General features: G+C 39.5%; 4 protein-coding genes across 6 annotated transcripts; 3 read left to right on the top strand and 1 right to left on the bottom strand.

The window, feature by feature from the left end:
• Positions 1-2,054: 2,054 nt before the first annotated feature.
• On the top strand, positions 2,055-6,275 carry LOC149400137 (phospholipid:diacylglycerol acyltransferase 1-like). 2 transcript variants are annotated; one of them, XM_089612143.1, is made up of 7 exons: positions 2,055-2,809; positions 3,353-3,575; positions 3,754-4,037; positions 4,138-4,462; positions 4,596-4,852; positions 5,245-5,737; positions 5,833-6,275. In XM_089612143.1, exons 1-6 carry the CDS (start codon positions 2,373-2,375, stop codon positions 5,726-5,728), a joined length of 2,010 nt encoding a protein of 669 aa, XP_089468269.1. In that variant the 5' UTR covers positions 2,055-2,372; the 3' UTR covers positions 5,729-5,737; positions 5,833-6,275. The 2 variants fall into 2 exon arrangements, with proteins under 2 accessions (XP_089468269.1, XP_089468270.1); XM_089612144.1 differs by having other exon boundaries at positions 3,353-3,411.
• Positions 6,276-7,717: 1,442 nt separating this feature from the next.
• Positions 7,718-11,278, top strand: WAV2 (alpha/beta-Hydrolases superfamily protein). Its single transcript, XM_089613023.1, has 8 exons — positions 7,718-8,130; positions 8,212-8,247; positions 8,335-8,413; positions 8,508-8,562; positions 8,656-8,772; positions 9,743-9,907; positions 10,324-10,570; positions 10,856-11,278. Exons 1-8 carry the CDS (start codon positions 7,893-7,895, stop codon positions 10,870-10,872), a joined length of 954 nt encoding a protein of 317 aa, XP_089469149.1. The 5' UTR covers positions 7,718-7,892; the 3' UTR covers positions 10,873-11,278.
• Positions 11,279-12,319: 1,041 nt separating this feature from the next.
• On the bottom strand, positions 12,320-16,852 carry LOC149400139 (EEIG1/EHBP1 protein amino-terminal domain protein). Of its 2 annotated transcripts, none has more exons than XM_089611917.1 (3): positions 16,571-16,852; positions 13,992-16,360; positions 12,320-13,879 (listed from the first exon to the last, which is right to left on the bottom strand). In XM_089611917.1, exons 2-3 carry the CDS (start codon positions 16,355-16,357, stop codon positions 12,700-12,702), a joined length of 3,546 nt encoding a protein of 1,181 aa, XP_089468043.1. In that variant the 5' UTR covers positions 16,358-16,360; positions 16,571-16,852; the 3' UTR covers positions 12,320-12,699. The 2 variants fall into 2 exon arrangements, with proteins under 2 accessions (XP_089468043.1, XP_089468045.1); XM_089611919.1 differs by having other exon boundaries at positions 13,992-16,366.
• Positions 16,853-19,687: 2,835 nt separating this feature from the next.
• Positions 19,688-22,576, top strand: LOC149400140 (glycerophosphocholine acyltransferase 1-like). The gene is made up of 8 exons (XM_089613374.1): positions 19,688-20,047; positions 20,141-20,227; positions 20,314-20,371; positions 20,482-20,582; positions 20,925-21,020; positions 21,125-21,218; positions 21,416-21,653; positions 22,011-22,576. The coding sequence occupies exons 1-8, from the start codon at positions 19,964-19,966 to the stop codon at positions 22,327-22,329; spliced, it is 1,077 nt and encodes a 358-aa protein (XP_089469500.1). The 5' UTR covers positions 19,688-19,963; the 3' UTR covers positions 22,330-22,576.
• The last annotated feature ends 96 nt before the right edge of the window (positions 22,577-22,672 follow it).

A 22,672-nucleotide genomic window follows, 5' to 3' on the forward strand; every position in this document is an offset into this window, starting at 1 on the left:
TCTGAATCTGATCTCAGCACCTATCTCCTAATGCCTTCTCGAAACCCTTTTGCCTGCCACGCATCATAGTGAACCTGCTTGTATTCTGAATGTCCAAATCTTCACGTATGAGCTCCATAAATCATGTCCAACTTGATGTGTTTTCTTTCTCAATGGCGACCCATGCAATTGGAAATTGTGAGTTGTTGGCGTCAATACGAATGGTAGCCAACAACATTCCTTTACAATTTCAAGAAAATCCATCAAATCCAAATAAAGGCCTACATCCCTTGTTGAATCCTTCTTAACAAGCTTTCAAACAGATATAACCTATCTCAAACACTATATGTCCATTAACAAGAGATGTTTTGAGTAGTGCAGTGGTGCCTGTAACAGTCTCAACAATTTACACAACATTAAGTTAGCTCAACAATCTACACAACTTTAATTTAAACAATTTACATAACAATTTACATACGAGGATTTATAGAAGTCAATTTTCTGCAATAGTCATCAAGGATGGCATATTGATCTATGACGGTCCCCTCTAGCATTTCTTTAGCTCGTTTCTTGGCCCTGTAGAAGATCCAAGCCGAAACATAGCCGAATTTAACACTAGCCGTCATGTCTCTGAAACTTTGGCAATCCATATGTTTGGATTAAGTCTGAAATGGTCTTGAAAATGCTTGGCTAACCATGGAGCAGTCACAAGCTTATTGTTAAACACAATTCCATTAACATGTTTGTTGATCAATGTATTTACCCTCACAGTCTTCTTGTCCGAGTTCATAATTTTTGCGTAAAGAATTCAATCGCATCCTTTTCCTTTACATATAGCTCTAATTCTGATTTGATCATTCACCACATACTTGAACTCTTTATCATCCCTTATGAATTTTTCTCTTAACACATGCTTCAAATAATCCATGGTTGGAAATTCCATACCTAGTTTGAACTTTGAACTTGAAATCACCTGGATTTGAACGACGATTGTACTCTCTCTTACTCTTCTTTGTCATCTGCTCGGCATCGTCACTACGAATGCTATCCAGATCGCTCTCATCTCAGACTCCATCATATTCCTCATCAAGAGCTTCATCGTTGTTACAAACTTTTGTCACCACAGACCACCAATTTTTCGTTTGGGTGGTGTTACGAAGGTCTTCTTCATGCTCACCATCATCTTGGTACTCTTCCTCTTCGAGATGAAATTTTTCTTCATCGCCATTCTCGTCCGGTTCGTGTTCTGCCATGTTCGACGAATTTATGGATTCTTTAAAAAAAAAATACAAATGCTTGTATTTTGATTATGAGTTACGATATATAATATTAGAGCTTAATTTTATATTTTTAATGGATAAAAGCTAAATATGAGAATTTGATGTTAAATATAAAAAGGAAAATAAAATAAAATAAAACTTAATTATGATTAACTTTAAATTAGTTAACCACGATTTAATATTTCCAATGAATCCTAATCGTCCATTATTAACGTTTTTTATACTTAACGGATCGAGTACCAACAGTGACAATAAAAGTATACATTAAGTATTTACGCCGTAAAAAAATTGAGTATTTAAGTATATAAAAACGAAAACAACAGGTATTTATATCGTCGATATATATATTTTTTTGTTTCAATTTTTTTATATATGTCAATTATCTGTCTGAATCTGGAGTTAAAGAGAATATTTATTATTGTGTTATGTATTTTACAAGTATTTAATCCCTAATAGTTTTTATATGAATGTTAATTTCTATGCAAAATTTTATAAAAAAAAAAAAATTAATTTCTATGCTAATATGAGAAAAATACGAAAGGGGAAAAAAATAAAAATAAATCGGACATTTAAGCCATTTGCGACATGTTGTTTTGCATCGGTTTAAACGTCGTTCAGTTAGAAAAATACAAGAAACGACAAAAAAGGAAAGCAGAAACGCCATTCGATTCCCTCCGAGATCCACGTCACTCCTACACATATTACACACCACCGTCAGATACATCCCAATAATAATAAATAAATAAATAACGGACGACGGAGCGAAACGGCCAACACGTCACTTTGCAATGCAGCGCCAAACCACCCGCGACGTAATGAGGCCACGTGTCGTTGGCGAACACACGTGGGACCCACGTCACCAGATCTACAACCTTCCAGTCCCTTATTCTCCTCTCTCTTTTTCTCTCGCTCTCCGCAGATGACCAACGACACAAACAGCCAAAAGAAAGACACATAACCCCGGCGGTGACTATTCCGTCATTCAACTATCTATATTCCCTCAATCAGAATAGAAAAAGAAAAATAAAAAGAAAAACTAGATATATATCTATCATTTCTCTCTCTCTCTCTCTCTCTCTCTCTCGCACGCTGTGACCAGCATCGCGGCGGACGATGTCGTTTCTGCGGCGGAGGAAGGGGAAGCAGAGAGGAGAAGAGGAGATCAGCAACGGAGAAGAGCCGCGGAGAGAAGAGGAAGATGAGAATAGGAATCGGAATCGGAATCGGAGTCGGAGTCGGAGTGGGAGGTCGTGCGTGGACGGTTGCTGCTGGGCGATCGGGTGCGTGTGCTCGGCGTGGTGGGCGCTGCTGTTTCTGTTCAACGCAATGCCGGCGTCGTTCCCGCAGTACGTCACGGAGGCAATCACCGGGCCGCTGCCGGACCCGCCGGGGCTCAAGCTCCGGAAGGAAGGCCTCGCCGCCAGGCACCCCGTCGTCTTCGTCCCCGGCATCGTCACCGGCGGCCTCGAGCTCTGGGAGGGCCACCACTGCGCCGACGGCCTCTTCCGCAAGCGCCTCTGGGGCGGCACTTTCGGCGAGCTCTACAAAAGGTATCTCTCTTTTTCTTTTTCTTTTTTTTCTTTTTTAGGAACTACCGTTTGTTCAATGCTCTTCTCTGTGACTTTGCGATTGGTTTTGGATCTGGACGAGGTTGTTTGATTCGGTCGATAGCGGCAGTGATATGCAAATAAGGATTGTTGAGCCTGTAAAGTGTATTCAAAGAAATGCAAGGAAACTGAGACAGATTAATTAATCGTTCCAAGTTCTATGCATTGCTTAATTTTATTTATTTAATTTTTTTTTTTTTGTAATCCATTAATTACGATATCAGATGATTAGAAAATTGAATATATACCATTCTGGTTTGACATCTTTATTGAGATCAAACTTTTTTATGGCCAAATATTCCCTTCACTACCTAAAAAGATGTCTGGCCTCTTTTGTATAGCAGTTTAGCTAAATTTTTTGTTCATGTCAAACTCAGGGTACTTGTTCTATATTGTGCATACATTCATCATATTGTTTTATGATTTAAGTCTTATGCCAAGCTAACTTTCCTTTTATTTTTAATAATTGATTGAATAAATCTATAGGCCTTTATGCTGGGCAGAACATATGTCTCTGGACAATGAAACTGGGATGGACCGTTCAGGTATAAGGGTTAGGCCTGTGTCGGGCCTTGTCGCAGCTGATTACTTTGCGCCCGGTTATTTTGTGTGGGCCGTTTTAATCGCTAACTTGGCTCGCATTGGATATGAAGAGAAAACCATGTATATGGCTTCATATGACTGGAGATTATCCTTTCAAAACACCGAGGTATTGTGAAGTTAATAATTGGTTTTCCCAATGGTGTTCCTCCCATAACAACTCACCGCCTATTGAAGGAAAAGTTCACGCGAAAAAAAAAAATGTAGCGTATCGACATATTTTGTTGTTTCCTCGCGACACGGTCTTCGTACTAATGTCCCGGTGTTTATAATTTGAATTTGGTTAGGTCAGAGACCAGACTTTGAGCAGGATAAAAAGCAATATAGAGCTGATGGTGTCTACAAATGCCGGGAAAAAGGTGGTTGTAATTCCTCACTCAATGGGTGTGCTCTACTTTTTGCACTTCATGAAGTGGGTCGAGGCACCAGCGCCGATGGGCGGCGGAGGAGGATCAGATTGGTGCGCTAAGCACATTAAATCCGTGGTGAACATCGGCGGACCCTTTCTAGGCGTTCCAAAAGCAGTCTCGGGCCTCTTCTCGGTTGAAGCCAAGGATATCGCTGTTGCTAGGTTTTGATTTTTTATTCATTAGAAACCAGTTAGTTTACCCGTCAATTTTGTTACTTTTTTTTTTTTTTTTTTGCTGATGCTCTTGCGATCATTTTTACAGGTCCTTTGCTCCGGGTGTTTTAGACAAGGATGTGTTTGGTCTTCAGACATTGCAGCATATGATGCGGATGACTCGAACGTGGGATTCAACCATGTCGATGATACCGAAAGGCGGTGACACTATCTGGGGTGGGCTTGATTGGTCCCCAGAAGGCTATCAGAACTGTAGCGCTAAGAAGCAGAAGAACACCGACACAGTTTCCGGAGGCCAAATTAGGACTGGGAATGAGAGTTTTGCCAAGGGAGCAAACTATGGGAGAATGATATCGTTTGGGAAAGATGTGGCTGTCAGGCATTCTTCTTCCATCGAGAGGATCAATTTTAGGGTACTTTTTTTTTTCTTTGCTTAAATTTAATCTATGCATAATGACAAATGGTTAGAATCGAATCAGAGAGATGATGAGATTGTAGTTTTTGTATGCAAATAGTGGATTTTCATGTCAAGTAGTTGATTGCCAGGATGCTGTTAAGGGCAATAACCTTGAAAACACGAGCTGCGATGTTTGGACAGAGTACCATGAAATGGGCGTTGGAGGTGTCAAAGCTGTTGCAGATTTCAAGGCTTACACCGCTGGAGAAGTAGTGGAACTGCTTGAATTTGTAGCTCCCAAATTGATGGCGCGTGGAAGTGCTCATTTTTCGCACGGAATTGCCGACGATTTGGAAGACCCGAAATACAAGCACTACAAATACTGGTCAAATCCCTTAGAAACGACGTAAGTAGATTGTCATATCTCTGTAGTTAGTCATTTCTGCAGGCATTCGAAGTGCAATTTTCGATAAGCTGGTCTGTTTCCAAGTTTCTTTGATGGTTTGCTTCATATGCAAAACACATGTTTTATAATATACCTGGAAGGTTTGAAGAGTTGTGCTAAAGATTAATTTAGCACAACTTATTATAAACACACTCGAACGGGATGCCATTTATCATTCCAGGAGTTCTAAATCTAAAACCTGGCTTCAAAATTGAAACACAAAAATGTATCATTTTATAAAAACTCAAGAAAAGAGACATTGATATCCCAAAGACCAATTTAACTTTTCAAAAGAAAAAAGATCACAACCCTCTTTAGCATAAAATAAAAAAAATTTATTTTTTTTCTTGCAGATTGCCAAATGCCCCGGATATGGAGATATATTCGATGTACGGAGTGGGAATTCCGACGGAGAGGGCGTACGTTTACAAAGAAACTCCCCCGTCGGAGTGTTACATTCCGTTCCAGATCGACGCATCGGCGGAGGGGTCGGGCGAGGACTCGTGCCTGAAAGGCGGCGTGTTCTCGGCCGACGGAGACGAGACCGTCCCCGTCCTCAGCTCGGGATTCATGTGCGCTAAAGCCTGGCGCGGAAAAACCCGTTTCAACCCGTCCGGGATCCGGACCTACGTCAGGGAGTACGACCATGCCCCGCCCGCCAACCTTCTAGAAGGCCGCGGCACCCAGAGCGGGGCCCACGTCGACATCATGGGCAACTTCGCGCTGATCGAGGACGTCATCAGAGTGGCCGCCGGCGCCGCCGGGGACGAGCTCGGCGGGGATCGCATTTACTCCGACATCTTCAAATGGTCCGAGAAGATCGATTTGAAGCTTTGACTCTCAAATGTGAGTTTTTTTTTTTTTTTTTTTTTTTTTTCCTGGCTTTGTGACTCACTGGTGTGATTTTTCAATCTGGAGTTATAAAGTATTCTCTGTTTCAGTGAAGTTCCTGAATAGAAACATACTACGAAGGCTCAGAATCAGAGTACAGAATATGACATTTCGTCGTCGTCTGTAATGTCAGTTGAAGAAGCGGTGAAGTTCTAAGCTTTGTTCGGCTGAAAAATTGAAGCCGGGAAGATTGCATGGACGTGTCGATTTATGCAAAACTATCTCATCTTCTGATGCTGTTTCGGAAAAGGCATCAAAGACCGTATATCTTTTACTTGGTGCAGCCCAACCTTTGTTAGATATTCAATTAATTCATTCTAACAAATAATTACATATTTATCTCTGAAATTTTCCTAGCTTGTTATGTATTACTCTGCTTTCTTTAGCGGGGAGAGAAGCATTTTTGTTTCCCTCAAATAGATTCCTTCCTGGTAGTATTATATACTTGTCCATATATTGATATTTTTAGATATAATTAATATAAGCTAATTTTGTTTCACTGATTATAGTAAATAAATTATAATTATATATGTATGTGTTTTATGCACACCAATCCAGATTGGGATTGCCTTACAGCGTAAAACTGATTGGCAGAAGCTTAAACGCTAAAACATGTGAGGCGTTGTTATGAACTGAGCAAAAGAAACAGATTAGGTATCGCATTCTGAAAGGTGTTAGAAAAATCATGCTCTCCCAGAGTACATAAACCAAAGCAAACAAAAAGTACGCACAAGAAAAACAATAGTCTAAGCAAAATCAAATACGGCAACGACTAATTTTAGCTCGGAAAACTATCAAGACGAGGGTAAAAAATTACAAGACTCGTAGGCTGCTTATAAATCATCGTAAACAAAGATGACAAAAAAAAAAAATCAACTCATCGCATTGGCTCTTGCAAGCCCGTTACATGTTTTAAGTTTTTCTTTCGGAAAAGTCCCCACCATCATGTCGGACCATTTTCATTGGTGTGCACCTTTTTAATGTGCAATTGATTTGTTTCAAGTACGTTATGAATCTATTGGGAATCTCACACCAATGAATTGGATATCGAATGAAATTTGAAGTTCTTCGAGAGGTGAAATAGTTTTCAACTAGCACTCTGGACAACATACTTCTCTTGCTTCAAACCCAACTCTTCTAGAAATTTTCTCATCAACAAAGCTTCCTTGCAAATCCTAAGTAATTGCAATATAAGTATATCTACTCTTCACGCACTTGTATAAGTTTAAAGTTAGTAACAAGTAGAGAAAACACTACCTTGGCTTTGCTCATACCGAATCTTGCAATAACTTACGGGACGTATTATTCATGTGATATACACATCTTTCGTGATTTCGAGCGCAAGAAATCTTCTGGCCAACTATCTTTTTCGCAAATCCATTATCTTCAATTGTAACATACAATATCAAATCAATTAGGTCCTCATCGATATACCATTTGACAAATACGTAGTGGTCAAACGGTATCTTGTCATACTCGTGACTCGTTATGAAAGAGTCGAACTTCATGCACCACTACCCTTGAGCTTTTTTATGACGCATAATTTGGGAGAAGACATCAAAGTCCACTGAAAACCATCGTAGTCCATCAAAAATTGTAGAAAATCATCAAAATAAATTTGAAAATTGAAAAAAAAATCATTTTTTAAATTATTTTATAAAATTTTATTTCGAGATAATTCAACACATTTCAGAATTCCGACAGTAGCATCAATGGCTATATTGTTTTTCTTTGACCTTATTACCATTATTTACATGTTTATAATATGAATTCTTAAAAAAAATTAATAAATGGTATGCTATGTCAAGAATGGAAATCTATAATTTTGTTTTGTTTTTGTTTTTTATATATATAAACATGCATATATTATAGTGAGGGGTATAGAAATTTAATTGGTATGGAGATCAAGAGTATTTCTTATTTGTGAAGGAAGATGAAGAGTACTTTACCAAACTAATAAATCAATAAACAAGGGAGTAAAGATGATTAAATAAATAGGACATGTGATCCATTGTGTTTGGTAATTTGCTGGGAAGAAGCAATAAAGAAGGCGGGAGGAGAGCGAGGGAATAAGAGAGGAATAGGTAGGATTGGGAAAGCGGTGGCGGCGATGGGATGGTACGTGAACGCTCTGGTGTACGGCGTCGGAGGTTTGGTGGTGGCGGGAATGGCGGTGCTGGTGGCGCTGCAGGAGAAGCTCGTCTACGTGCCGGTCCTCCCCGGTCTCACCAAGTCCTACCCCTTCGACCCCTCCCGCCTCCGCCTCCACTTCCAAGACGTCTGGCTCCGCTCTCACGACGGCGTTCGCCTCCACGCCTGGTTCATCAAGCTCTTCCCCGACCACCAAGGTCTCTCCCAGAATCTCTCTCTCTCTCTCTCTCTCATTTCTAGATCTGATCTTCGCTCTTGTTCTTTCTCTCTCTGTCCAGGTCCTACGCTCCTGTTCTTCCAGGAAAACGCCGGAAGTACTACCTCTCTCTCTATGTTGATTAGTCGATCGATCGAGTGACTTTTTCTTGTTGTTGTTACTGAAGTGACTAATTTCGCTGCAGATATCGCCCACCGTCTCGAGATGGTCCGGATTATGCTGCAGAGGCTGCGCTGCAATGTCTTCATGCTGTCGTACCGAGGGTATTGTCTCTCTCTCTCTATCTCTGTTTATATGTGTGTGTGTGTGTGTGTGTGTGTGTTTTTGAATCTGCGATTATTGCTTTTGTTTGGATAGTTATGGAGCTAGTGAAGGGAGTCCCTCTCAGCACGGGATCACCAGTGATGCTCAGGTGCTTTGCTTTGTGTCATTGAGGATGTGCTTGTTGTGGCTTGCGGCGTGTTCCTTCCTTATATGTGTGTTGGTTGGTCTTCTTGTGTGTTAGGCAGCGTTGGATCATCTGTATCAGAGGACTGACATCGATGTGTCCAGGATCGTTGTCTTTGGAAGATCGCTCGGCGGCGCTGTTGGAGCCGTGGTCGCCAAAAACAACCCCGATAAGGTGACTCGTTTCTATATGCTTAGTAGGTAGTGACTGTTTGTTAGATTGGTGAACGGGGATTTAGAGAAGCGAGGCTCGTCTAGGCTTGGATTTATTGGAATACAGAGCTGGCTGAGGTTGAGACACATGTTGGAACTTTGGATTCTGATTAAAGATTTCGCTTAGGGTTTTATTCCAGAATGTTAGGATTAGAGGCCCCTAATCCGACCCGTCAAACACGATTATTAGTGCAGATAACAAAATCAACACGTGCGAATTGAAAGTGGTTAGTTCATTCACACTGCTAGAGCTTTGTCCACTTTATTGGTGCAGGTATTCCTTATATTACGAAATGGGAGTCACAACACCGAATGGCACCCTAAAGTCCCAAACGATATAGCCAAGAATTAGGATGGAAATATACATGCGTTAAATTACCAAAGATGTGTATCCCTAAAACACCATTCAGAATTAAAATAGGTCGAGCTGTGTGAAGACTCGTCATTGCATAAGTGAAGAATTAGGACCCACACCTCTACTCGGAAGATATTTTTGGATAATTTATTTTTTGCGAGAAGAACAAACCCCTATATTACTATTATTTAACCAACTTTTTAGTTACAAGCTTAAGCAGTTGGTTTCTATGTTTAGGATTATAATACATCAACTGGCTCTACATGATTATCAGTTTTCCTATTACGTGGCACTCTAGCTTTCTGCCACTTTACTGCGCGGTGTCTCTAATCATACTGAAGAATGAATGTACAGTTTTCTAATATGTAATGGATTTGATAAAACTTTCAATAGAACGTTTTCAAAGTTTTTCTCGATGATCCGCAATGCACACTTTTTCTTTGATCACTTCATTCATTCATTTATCTCAAACATAGCATTTTTTATTGCAATATAGTTTTGGTTGTTGTAAAAGTTGCTCTTTGATTTTTTGTTTGTTTGTGGGGATATCAAATTTGCAACGGTCTTTGCATTGTAGGTTTCTGCATTGATCCTAGAGAACACTTTTACGTCTATTTTGGACATGGCCGGAGTTCTTTTGCCTTTCCTGAAGTGGTTTATTGGAGGCAGTGGTGCTAAAGGTCCGAAAGTTCTCAATTTCCTTGTAAAGTCTCCATGGAGCACCATTGACGTCGTCGGAGAGGTGAGATTACATCTCGTTTACTGAATGTATTGTATCAAGTATAAAAAGTTGAACTTTATGGTCACGTTTATATGCATTTCATTGCAATGATCTTCGTTCAGGCATACACCGCCATTATAAACTCTACCCTATTCCAATGGGCATTAGCATGTGTGCAAACAACAAAGCACAAGTATGCTTATATTTGCTCTGTTAAAATAATGGGTTTAGTCAGTTTCGCTTCCCAGTCAGGTATCCATATGAAAAAATATAGTGAAAACCACCAAATAGGTAAGACTTAAATTAACATTGTTAGTCCAGTATTTTGTATGGGTTTTGGTAATTTACAATGTACCCTTCCAATATTTCATTTCAATCAAAACAGCCCTAGCCGAATTTATGGGGCCACCATGTCTTACATTGGGCCGCTTTTGCAGATCAAGCAGCCGATCCTTTTCCTTTCGGGCCTGCAAGATGAGATGATTCCACCGGCCCATATGCAAATGCTGTATGCAAAAGCGGCTTCTCGGAACAAGCAATGCGAGTTTGTGGAATTTCCTACCGGGATGCACATGGATACCTGGTTGGCGGGTGGTGATGAGTATTGGAGAACGGTTTCGGAGTTCCTCCAGAAGTATGTGCCTGAGGGACAACTAGAGGACGAACCATCTGTTACTACCCATGGTAAACAAAATTTGTTCATTATATAACATTCTCATCTACTCCGAATATCTAAAAAATTGCGTTACAAGTTTTTAAGCTTCCTTCTAAGCTTGCATAACAGTGTTACTGTTGTCTTTGAGAAGTACTATAGGACATGCTTTTCAGGAAATTTCAATTTTTTATTTTTTTTTTGTTTTTCTTTCGAAATTTGGACGCTGTCACTTATAAAATGTTTAAACTGAAACTTTTGTGACTATTTCCCATAATTGATTGTTCTCCCTCTTATGATTCATTTGCCTATTTCAGAAATAGGAGTTAGGTGATTGGAGGGGATTTAATTCATTAGAACTCGTAATCTGTTGGCTCGTCAAGGTCTCAGAAACCTATCTGTGATTTCCTATTGAAGCTGCAGTTATTGAAAGCTCTCTGTGAGGAACTTTGCTTTTTGAAGACCTTTTAGCCGGGGATTCTTGCTTTTGCTCTTAGTGATTTTTTGTTGGTTTTACAACTTCGAAAGACCTAGAAAGACAAGAAACATGTGAAATGTCTTAGGTGTAAACACACTTGTATGACAGGCTCCATATATATATGACTCGTATGTTCTTACTGACTGGTTTGTAAGAACGGGAGAGTTGTTTCGTTGAAAAGAATTGCAAATATGTTTGTAAAATGGTTCTCTGTATTACAGGATTACAAATATTGTTCAAGTCCAGTAATCTTTTCTCCATCTATTCAAAAAAGTTTTGTTTGTTCCACATCTTATTAATCACACCGTGTGTAATCACACCAGAATTTTCCAGAAAAGGTCCTGAGAAATGCTTATAATCACAGTGTGTAATTGTAGGCATGATATGAATAGGGGAATCATAATTATTGGAAGATATTCAAGGGTTGAAGATAAAATAATAAGACAAATATATTAGTCCAGAAGTGGAAGAGATTATGGGAGAAAGAATGATATCAGTTATGGCGTCGTTTTTCTAACGCGAAAAACTATTCCCCGAGCCAAAAATCATCGGTTAAATCCCGAAACATGCAAGTCAAACAAAGTGCAAACCCACTCCTCGAACCGAGCCCATGTTGCTCAAGCCCAACCAAAGGGGGCCCGAGTCTCAGATGAGATCATCGTCAAAAGACCACTCCTCGGCCGAGAGGTGCTCGCAAAAATAAGGTATCCTCGCCGCCGAGTCACAAAAATAGGCTGCAGAAGAAATTACATTTTCTACCAAGTATACCACACTTTGACCAACCATGTGGATTTTTACAGCAACAAAAAATAAAATGAAAAATAAATAGCAATTAGAGAAACCATACTTGACTGCATTGCAAAAGCATACGGATATTTTTTACAGGAAAAAAGAAAGATCCAAACTACAATTGTCTTAGCATCACCAATGGAATTTTGATGATCAATATTATTGTTTTATTTTATATTTTTTGTTTAAATTATATTTGAGGGTACTAGTTATGTCAAATTTGAGGTTTTGACTTTGAGTGATATTTTGTAAGTGACAATCATTTGGTATTATTAACGTCAATTTTTCTATCTTTTTTTTTTTTTTTTTTTCTTTTCTTTATACAAGTGTGCTTCTTCGCCTCTGTTTTGAAGGTATGTTTGTGATGTGCTTATTAAATGATATCATCAAATACACATTTCTTTGAAAATCATCAATCACGTAGAATATTTCACACTAGCTAAACCCACAAAGAAAATATCTCACCTTTTATTTTCCCTCACTCCCGTAATCAAGATTAACTAAGTGATAGGAATTTAGGCTGCAGAAGTTGCATTTTCTATCAAGCACGCCATTACGAATTTCCTTCATTTAATTACAACTGAAACCACACTTGACCAACCATGTGGATTTTTACTTTAGCAAAAACTAAGATAATTACACCAGAAACCACTGCATTGCAAAACCATACGGATTTTTACAGGAAAAGAAAAAAAAAAAAAGGATCAAACTACACTTGTCATGGCATCACCAATGAAATTTTGATGATCATGTGAATGGCATGAATACAATCCCATCAAACACAACTCATATCATGTTTATACAATTTTATTCCATTTACCAAACCTTTAATCACAGGATGGAAGCCAATCAATGAGTGAAAAGAAAGCACAAGCAGACTCGCAAAAACTCGACTCAGCTCAACCTGATAGTCTCGTTGGGGAATATGACATTTGGGTTCCGTATGTGCGGGTTCAGCGCTGCCAATTCCTTCCATTTCGCTCCTGTCCCATGAACTCGAGACGATATGCTCCACAAAGTTTCACCCGGTTGCACTTTCGTGGTCGCTGACGGGGTACTAATTTTCGGAGCAGCCTTTGACTTCAAGAGAGGATTCTTATTTGATTTTCCCATTCCATTCGCGACCAACCACCGGGACCCGGACTGTTGCTGCTGCTGCTGCTGCTTCCCAGCTCCCCAGAGACCCCAAAACCTCCTTTTTTGAGGCTCGGGCTCAGGCTCGGGCTGCAGACCCGCAACATGAACGTCGGTAATTCGGTACCGAGGAATTCCTTGTTCCTCCTCTGGTGCTTCCTCTTCTTTTTTGTCCGCCGATGACTCAGACGCATCTTCTTCGTCGTCGTCGTCGTCGTTACTCTTCCGAACTAGCTCAGAGACCTTGCTGTATATTCTCGGCTTCGGCGGAATGAACTCTCTCTCCACTTGAATGAAAGAAAGCATAGGCGCTCCAACGGGCTCGTAGTTTCGCATCGGATCTCGGAGTTGAACCATCACAGCAATGGTGAAGTTGTTCCCTAATAGGCCGCACTTTCTGCCTTTGCCTCCTCTTCTTCGGTCCCCTTTTGTCCCTTCGCGGACAAAGTCCAAGGAGTGAGCGTGATGGGCAGCGAGGATTTTAGAAGTACGCTCGCTGATTTGATCTTCTTCGCCACTGATCTCGCCAGAATCTATTCTCATCCATTCATCGAGGGTCAGCGTTAAATCCATCAATCCCTCGATTTCATCGTCGGCACCGTCTTTTTTGTCCAGCAACTGCAAACTACCAGCTCCTTCCAAATCGCGCGACCCACTTAGGGCTGAAATCTCACCTATAGGACATGCACTGATATTTGAAGGTGCATCGTCGTCGCACATTCCAGACTGTATCCTCAAACCTTCGATTGAAAGCGCTTCAATCTTGTCCATGGCCAGAGGAGCGAGATCGTCTAGAGACACAAACTCTGAGCCCATCTCATTTCCTACTAAGCTTGAGGTAGACTTACGAGACCTCCGTCCAGATGATCGGTCCTTCAAATTAACTTGGCCCTCAAAATTATCGAGCTCAGCCAGTGGTTCATACTGCGACAAAGGTTCACTGCAACAGATGAGGAATCAACAGTAGATTAATATATGATTACCACCAAACACATGATGTGATGAAATTTCAGTGGCTAACTTAAAACGACGAAAAAACAAGGCTCACAAACCTGTGAGCTCCTTCCAAACTGGGCATGGCTTCACACGCTAGTTGATGCATCGTCTTACCAGTAATGTCTTCCAAAGGCATCAACTTATTCGCTTGCATTGAAAGCTTCTCGATTCCGGCAGAGGCCAAATGCTTCAATATGCCCATTATCGCAGAGCCCATTTCAGCAGGCACAACGACAGGGCTAGAAACCTGCATGACCAAGTTTCCACCATTTTTGGCAGCCGTGAAAAGCGACGGATTCATAGATCGCAGAAACCCTCCATTCTTCGTCTGAAGAAAGGGTCCTACCCCGTCTCCCAGAGGAGGTAACTCGAGTGGCTGTTCTGGAGGCAAATCAATTGGGCTCCCAAAGCCAGAAGAGCCCTTTGGCGGAGAATGCTCGAAAGCTCTCTCATTCAAACCATACTCGCGCATGAGCACTTCTGTCTCCAAGTCTTCCAACATCTTTGCCTTCACTTTCCCCTTCTCGGCCTGACTCGCTATCAGATGTTCATCTTCAGCAGCCTGAATAATTGACGAAAATTCGAGATCCTCGGTTGAGCTTCTCCACTCCATTCCCGCTGCTGTATCACTGTAGCTAGAACCTGCTTGGTCTTCAGTTTCCATGTCGAAACCAAATAAAGGAAACCCCGCAGAGAGAGAATCTTTTTCAAATTGTCTCAGTAGACGCCCTCGTGGGGAATCAGTCTCGCTCCCTGAACTTAAGCCAGTTGGACTGCGATCCATCCCAAGCATGTCTAAGAAGTCGTTCGCAACAGATTCCAAATCATCAACGCTATTGGACATCGCATTCATGCTCATTCCATGGTCCGATTTAGTATCCTCGTAGTTGTCATTCTCATCGGCAGATTCTGATGCAGCGGCCTCCAAATTTGAGACACTGTTTAAAGCCAACTCTAACTCTTTCATCAGCAATTCCTTTGGGCTTACCTCATCTTCAGAACTACAATACGGTATTGCAATCTCATATTTCGTACAGCTATCTTTCTCTTCCAGGGATAAAAGCTTGGCGCTATCTTTCTCTTCCTGGGATAAAAGCTTGGCGCTATCTTTTTCTTCCCTGGAACAAAGATTATTGCCATCTTCAGAATCAACCTGAGTACTGGTGTCAAAGTCTAAATCAAGACCAGCTAATGGATACTCCTCCACAGTCCCCATAACATCTTCCTCCGGCCTCAACGGCTCCGTTGACGGCAACTCAACGCCCTGTTCGATCACAGAAAAGTCATCATCTTCACATCCATAATCTACGTTTGTTTTCACCGTATCAGACTCCAAGTCGGAGTGTGGCTCTTCACCGTCCAGAAGCTCCGTGAACACATGAAACTCAGGTTGGTGATCCATTTCCTTATCCAAACTTTTTTCGTCAAGTTTTTTATACAGCACGTCAACTGAGCTAGCAAGTTCTGACCCGGACACTGGCAATACTTCATGAAGATCCTTAATGTCCTCCACAGACCGAGACGCGGCTCGGAACTGCCGTTTCGATGGGCTTGGAAGACTATCTGCACGTCTCATAGCAACCCTACCATCACCAACACCAACACCGAATTTCGTCCCCGGTCTGACCAAACTCAGATTGTTTTGTCTCAAGCTCGACAAGTCAGGAGCACTATACTTCCCTCCATGCCCACCGTTATTATTACTATTACTACCACCCTTATTATCCCCAACGACCCCATAACTGAAACTAACATTCATCACGGCGCCTTTGGCCTTGCCCGATAAGTCATAGCTAGTCGACCATTTACCCGAGCTCCTATCCTCCTCCAACTCCTCGAGCGTGACGGGGAGCAACTTCGTGAGATCGTTCCGATGCTTACCCAAATCGACACCGACCGCTCCGTACACAGAAGCGTACAGCAAGAAGTGCTTGGCCTCGTACTTGGCCGAGTGGTGGGGCCCGCTCCGGCTCCCGTAAACCGAGCATGTTATACTCAGCCTCTCTCCGAACTCGGCGGTGCCATTGTGAACCTTCACGGGCCTCGTGACCATGTCCCCGTCCCTTCTCTTCCAATGCACGCAGAGGCTGAGGCCCTCGAACTCCGGGGGAAGCGCCTCGATCGAATGCACTTGGAGAGAGAAACAGCAGTTGAACCTTCGGTTCCGGATGTGGGAAAATGCCTTCAAGGGTCTCCAGTTCCATATGGACTTCTTCTCCTTCTGTGGAGGTTCTTCGACGGCGTGTTTGGGATTCGAGCCGAGCTTTAGCCTATTATTGGTTGGTGGAGAGTGAGGTATCAAGCTCCGAGGGGGCTTTTTGTCGAGATACAGGGCTTTGCTTATAGCTTCAATCTCATTCAACAATCTCCCATTCCCTGATTCGTCGCCAATCTTCTTCCCAGCATCAGATTTTGACAACATTTTCTTGAACTTCAAAAAATCAAAATATAAATCAGGCCACAATCCCAAATTAAAAACCCCAAGAATACGGGGAGAAAGAAAACAGACGCGCAACACACACACACACACATCGCAGCAACTAGAAATGGATATTCTATATCGTACTACTTTAGACAGTCTTGTAAACAAACGAATCAAAATTGCGTAGCGGAAAGAATAACATAGATTACTTACCGGATAGAGTTGGGGGTCTGGAGCAAGGAAATAAAACTCTGCAGCGATAAAAACGGAACCAGAAAGCCCTAGAAATTATCCGATCGAAGCCGTGGATAAAGAACCCGAGAGAGATAGAGAGGAATTGAAGAAGAAAGTTTAAAAAATGAAAACAGCGAGACAGGACAGCGAGGGAGAAGAGTTTAATTGGTAAGAAAGAGTAAGAAGAGCTGACAAGTTTGGATTTGGGTCACCTCAACTCTGTCGTTTTCGTCTCTCTTTGAATTGCCGCTGCCTCTTTCAAAAGCGCATATATAATAATTAAAGTTAAAATGTACCATATATTCATTTATAACTATTCAATCAAATAATTCCGAGCAAAAAAAAAATCAGGAAGATAACAAACATTTTTAAATTTGAAAAAATATCAATAGATATTTTGTGTTAAATTAAAATGTCAGATTTATTCACTCCATTTCTAAAAATATCAAACATTTCATTTAATTTAATGTAAATGATATTGACTACCCCTAAAAATATATTATATCGCAAATATCACCATTTTCGTTTCTTTTTTATAATAAAAAAATTTGAACCCCCCAAAATACTCTTAATGAGATAAATATTTATTTACTATTTTATTAAAAAAAAATCAAAACCTCTCTTTATAAAAGAAATCTTTAATTTTTTATAAAAAAAAAATGATATAATTTTCTTATATGTAATATAGAAAATAAAGAGTACTTTCATAAAGGATAATTTTGAAAGTTTAAATTTTTTTTTATAAAAAATAAATGAAAAGAGGTATTTGCGATATAACATATTTTTAGGAGAGGTATATGTCATTTATATTAAACTGAAGGGAAATGTTTGATATTTTTATCAATTTAAGGGATAAATCGCGCATTTTAAATAAACACATTTCATACTATTGATATATATTTTTTTTTTATTTTTAACAAAATAATTAAAAGTTAAACGGTTAAATTTTTTGGACGCTTTGACCCATATGTATTTGACAATTTATCACTGCCAATTTTTTTTTATATATAAAAAGGTAAAAAAAAAATGACTATTTTTAGATTTGTTTATCCATTTCACTAGATCGAAAGGTAAATGTCTCAAAAAAGCCTCGAGAGATAAAGGCAAAAACTATTACGTAAATGCACTGCGGGAGATATAGGGGTCGAATGAGATGGATTGGATTGATCAAACCATTTTTCAAGTCTAAGAGAGATTCGGACCCGACCTAAACACTTTTACTAAAAAGTCGGATCGAACATAATTTAAAGAATATGATCCTGAACTTAGCCCATAACCAAGCCCACGACCCCCGGAGTTAAGAGTCGGACCCGAACATTAAAAGAGCTTAACATGAACTTTAAGAAAGCCAAAATTAAAATTATTTAAAAATAATTAAATATTAATTTTTAAATAAAATAATACATTAGTAATAAAAAAAATTAATTAAAACATAATATTCGAATCTTTTTAACCGGAAGCTCGGGTCTAGAGTTTTAAAACCAAACCATCAACTTAAGAGGTTCATGTTTGAGCTTGAAAATAAAATGGCCTAGATTAGATCTCAAAAAGTCAAAACTAGTACCATTTTAAAAATAAATAAAATTATAAAAGTACACTTTTAATCAAAATAAAAATAATTAAAATGATATATTATTAATAATAAAATTTTATTTAAGTTTCAAAACACTTTTTATAGATAAAACATAAAATTTTGAAAGGACCTAGGCTTTTTAACGGGCTTGTTTCGGAAGCAAAGGGCAATTTCGTTATTTTAATTTATGTTCCTTGAGTTGCGGACCACTTGATCACTGCCCAGATATCTTCTGAACGCACACGGCACGAATGACATCACGCCATGTAAGAGGGATCATGCGTGGAATTTTGTAGATGCGGATGCCTGTTATCGTAATTTCACTGTTCTTTATTAGAAGAGGCATGGAGAAATAGACACGTGTATCTCACGTGGCAGAAACGCAGAATATTACAGAAGGACATTAAGGCGAGTATAATCTTTTCGTGAATGACGTGGTCAAGTACGCATTTTTAGGATGGAAAAACATGAATGACGTCTTGAATTTGTTTGTTATTTTAAAAGTATATATATCTATTGGCTTTGATAAACTGTCAAAAGTGGACCAAGTATTTTTAAATCGTGTTTTCAATTAGTTCAAAAAAAAAAAAAGTTAACTCGGGCCTAGTTCGTTCAGTTACATTTTTGGAAAAGTTTTTTTTTTTTTTAATCAAGATCAATCATTAAACAAACTTATTCACCTCTACAAACATTTCAAAAGATAATGAATTTTGGGACAAATTTATTATTAAAAAAATAAGATTTCGAGTAAGTTTACAAGATTTTGTAACAATAAAATTATAGATGTGAAAATATAATTTTGGATGATTTTAGTTATAAAAAAAAAGAAGCCATAATCGTAATATTCATATTTATATAAGGCTTTTTTATAAATTTTCGACCAATAAAATATCTGAATATATATCATACTAAACTTCGACAAAAAAAAAAAAAAAAAAAACACGAGATGACTGATAACAGAGATCTGACATTCACCGCAGATTTTCGCTCATAAAGAAAAATTCACACTTACATATATACGCCTTAACAAGCCTGCCGATACCAAAGAGGATCAACATTCTTGATGTCACGGTGAAAGAATGAATAAAATAGATTGAAACACTGATAGAAAAGAGAGATCTAACCTAATTAGAAAATAGATAGTGGCTCGCTCTCCTAAGTTGACGACTCAATCTTTAGCGGCGTCAAGCAGACTAAGCACAAAATTAAGTTTTTGTGAAAAGCTAGACATCAAACATTAAAACGGATAACTTTTTTTTTTTTTTTTTCCGTGAACCCTATAATAATAATATTAATTTTCAACTTTTTTTTTTCAAACATCATTTATGTAAAAATAGACATAATAATTCCCGAAAAATTCTTTGTCGTAAGACCATTGCAAGGACGAAAGCTGCATGATGTGGACAAAAAAAAAAGATCTTGGTTGTTCCCAACACATCTGGAAAGGACTAATACTAAAAATTTCAATAGAGAAGAAATTCAAAGATTGTCCAAGTATTTTACTCATTATTATTCCATTTTAGTCCCTGATAACAGAAAGTTAATCACCGAGTTTTTAATGAAGATGAAGTTGGTAATAAAGAATCCCAATAAAGATCAGCAATTGGGAAATATACTGAAGCGCCTATAGTTTTATAAGGCGACTTTGCGCATGGTTTGAACTTCGAAAAGGAAACACAAGAAAGAAGCGAATCACTTCTCTCTCTAAAACCCCGCTCTTTTCCTTGTCTCTCTGCAACTATTCTTCCATACGCGAAAACCCATCTCCTCTCTCTCTCTCTCTCTCTCTCTCTCTCTCAATGTCGAAGACCGAAGAGAACTCAGAAGAGTCAAACGCTGATTCGTTTCAGCAAGTGAAACAGCGAATTATGGACCAATCCCAGGTAAACAGCGAATCAAGGGCTAATCGTGCCCGTTGTGTTGCTCATTTGTTGGAATCTTGATGTGCCGTCTCGTTTGTTTGTGTGGTTTAACAGAAAGTTGCCCAGACGAAGAAAATCATCTCCAAACAGGCCGTCAAGATCGCCAAGCAAGCCGAGGAACATGAACAGTTCATCACCAAGGTATTTCTTTACCGTGTTCTTCATTGATCGTTTTCACGTCAGATTTATTGAATTTAGGGCGCGTAACATGATGCTCTATATCTCAGGTGACTCATTTTGTCGGAGTTCTCTCGTTTGGAGGTTTTTGCTTTCTTCTGGGAGCGAGTGAGTTATTAATTAATCTCAAGTTGTGATTTTAGTAACGAAGACCCAAATCGGCTTCTGATGGTTTTCTTTTTGTTTTTGGTGTTTTGCTATGGTGTTCATTATAACAGGACCACAAGATATACGCTATGTATATTGCTTGTTTTTTTTCATCTTTGCCCCTCTGAGATGGATGTATTACCGTTTCAAGAAATGGCATTACTATCTCTTGGTAAGCCTCTGCTATTTCTTGATCTTGAATGTTCTGTTTCTCCAACATACTATTTTTCAATAGAGTTCAGTTGATCATAACTCCCAGAAAACAAAAAAGAAAGAAAAAGAGAAGTTACAAGAATAGTATCTCTTGCATTCTTGGTATATCTGATGCAACGGAATCACGTCATCACATAATAAACCCTTCTGTTTTCACTTCTTATTAATTAGTTTGTTCGTTAGTTAGTCAGTCTCTAACATCGAATCGGAGACTCTTTGTTCTTATATGTTTTTATAGTACTGGGAAGAAGTTGAAAGATGACAAGTAGAAATCTCACTTTTTCTTCTTCTTCTGGTTTAGGACTTCTGTTACTACGCAAACACAATTTTTGTGGTGCACCTCGCGCTGTATCCGAGGAACGAAAAGCTTTTCATGATCTGCTTTTCATTTGCCGAGGTACCTTCATAGCACACCCATATATTCCGTTTTCCTTGCAATTTTGGAACTGTAATGCTTTACTTTCCGTTAGAAAAAGAAAGAGTAATCAATGAAATCTGTAGGGACCGTTGGCGTGGGCACTGATCGTCTGGCGTTGTAGTCTGGTGTTTAGCTCGCTCGACAAACTCGTCAGCGTTCTTATCCATCTCCTACCTGGTAAGTTATTTTCACAGCTTGTTTGATGTTCTTGCTCTAAATTTGAACCCTGAAGAAATCATTCGTTTATTACTTTATCACACCCTTTGCATATGAACCTAGTATCAGGATTCTGTAACTATTTAGCCTCTGCGTTTTCCAACACCATCATCTCCGGTTTTTATAAACACTCGATTTATTGTTTTTGACATTTACAGGAATAGTATTCTTCACGATTCGATGGTGGGACCCGGCGGCATTTGCAGCGATGCACCCACAAGGGAGTTCTGACAGGGCATCGTGGCCTTACGTGGAAGACAAGTTATACCTGTGGACGTGGCTCTTCATCGTACCCTTGTGCGCTTACACCCTCTGGCAAATCCTCTACTTCCTCATCGTCAACGTTCTGCGCCGCCAGAGACTCCTCAGAGACCCCGAAGTCATGACTTCTTACAGGTCCCCCTTTTTTTTTTTTACTAGATCGCTGGATACTTAGTTCAAAAATCCCACGGACTAACCCACTTGGAACGTTGGATTTGCAATCTAGTCAACGTTTTAAGCATGTTTAAAACCTAGCCACATTTGGTGACGTGGCTTCATTAATCAGATAATAATTAACATGATTGCACTTAAAATTTTCATGCGTTAATATTGGTAAATATACGTTAATTCTGGTAAAGGACTTATTTACCAAAATCAACAAAATGTTGGCTAGTTCCTTAAAATCAAGTTTTGAAATTGGCTAAACAGCTACGGCGCCCTACTTAGTTCATATGAATATAGTTAAATATTAAGTATAATGGATATTGACAGGGAACTTTCGAAGAAAGCCCAGAAAGCGAACAACGTGTGGTGGAGATTGAGCGGAGTGATGGGAGACCAAAACCGGATGCTGATGTACATTTTGCTTCAGGGGTTGTTCACGGTGGCGACCATGGGGCTCGCGGTCCCGATCTTCTTGTCGTACAGGCTACACGTCGTTTTCCAAATACTCAAGGTCTCTGCTACGGCTTGGAATGGTGGGAGTTTCTTGGTCGACGTGATGCCGAGGCAGGTCATCCTTAAGGAGGAGAAGAAGAAGCAGCTCGGACAACAAGAAGAGCCCTCGCAGATCGCCGCTACAGTACAATAAGGGCACAACGAACATATACATACACTGTTTTGTAATCTGTGTGTTACCTACCTCACAACTTAGGTTTGGTTCTAGTTCATCAACATAGTGGCGTATTTTGGTATGATGACTGTTTATGGTTTTGGGTTATGTTGCTATACTATTCTGCTAATGCCATTTGAAAAGGTTGATGAGGACAAATTAAAGCCGTTTGGAAAACCACACGCACACACCCTTTTATGAAATCTATCTCTCCTCGGTTGAGCTATTGATTTTGGCACTTTCGATTCTAAATTTAGTTTTATTGTTATATAACTATAAATATTTTTTTCTATTTTGGTTATCTCATCTTTACTATTTCGTG

Source organism: Urtica dioica, chromosome 4 (genome assembly GCF_054948205.1).
Source record: "Urtica dioica subsp. dioica isolate 48M chromosome 4, U.dioica_male_clone48M_v1_H2, whole genome shotgun sequence".
In the NCBI taxonomy this organism is placed as follows: domain Eukaryota; kingdom Viridiplantae; phylum Streptophyta; class Magnoliopsida; order Rosales; family Urticaceae; genus Urtica; species Urtica dioica.

Coding starts and splice junctions, on each gene's coding strand:
- LOC149400137 (XM_089612143.1), top strand. CDS start 2,373: ATGTCGTTTCTGCGGCGGAGGAAGGGGAAGCAGAGAGGAGAAGAGGAG. Junction 2,810..3,352: donor TTCGGCGAGCTCTACAAAAG/GTATCTCTCTTT, acceptor ATAAATCTATAG/GCCTTTATGCTGGGCAGAAC. Junction 4,463..4,595: donor TCGAGAGGATCAATTTTAGG/GTACTTTTTTTT, acceptor GTTGATTGCCAG/GATGCTGTTAAGGGCAATAA.
- WAV2 (XM_089613023.1), top strand. CDS start 7,893: ATGGGATGGTACGTGAACGCTCTGGTGTACGGCGTCGGAGGTTTGGTG. Junction 8,248..8,334: donor CTTCCAGGAAAACGCCGGAA/GTACTACCTCTC, acceptor ATTTCGCTGCAG/ATATCGCCCACCGTCTCGAG. Junction 8,414..8,507: donor TTCATGCTGTCGTACCGAGG/GTATTGTCTCTC, acceptor TTGTTTGGATAG/TTATGGAGCTAGTGAAGGGA.
- LOC149400139 (XM_089611917.1), bottom strand. CDS start 16,357: ATGTTGTCAAAATCTGATGCTGGGAAGAAGATTGGCGACGAATCAGGG. Junction 13,880..13,991: donor AGTTTGGAAGGAGCTCACAG/GTTTGTGAGCCT, acceptor CATCTGTTGCAG/TGAACCTTTGTCGCAGTATG.
- LOC149400140 (XM_089613374.1), top strand. CDS start 19,964: ATGTCGAAGACCGAAGAGAACTCAGAAGAGTCAAACGCTGATTCGTTT. Junction 20,048..20,140: donor GAATTATGGACCAATCCCAG/GTAAACAGCGAA, acceptor GTGGTTTAACAG/AAAGTTGCCCAGACGAAGAA. Junction 20,228..20,313: donor ATGAACAGTTCATCACCAAG/GTATTTCTTTAC, acceptor TCTATATCTCAG/GTGACTCATTTTGTCGGAGT.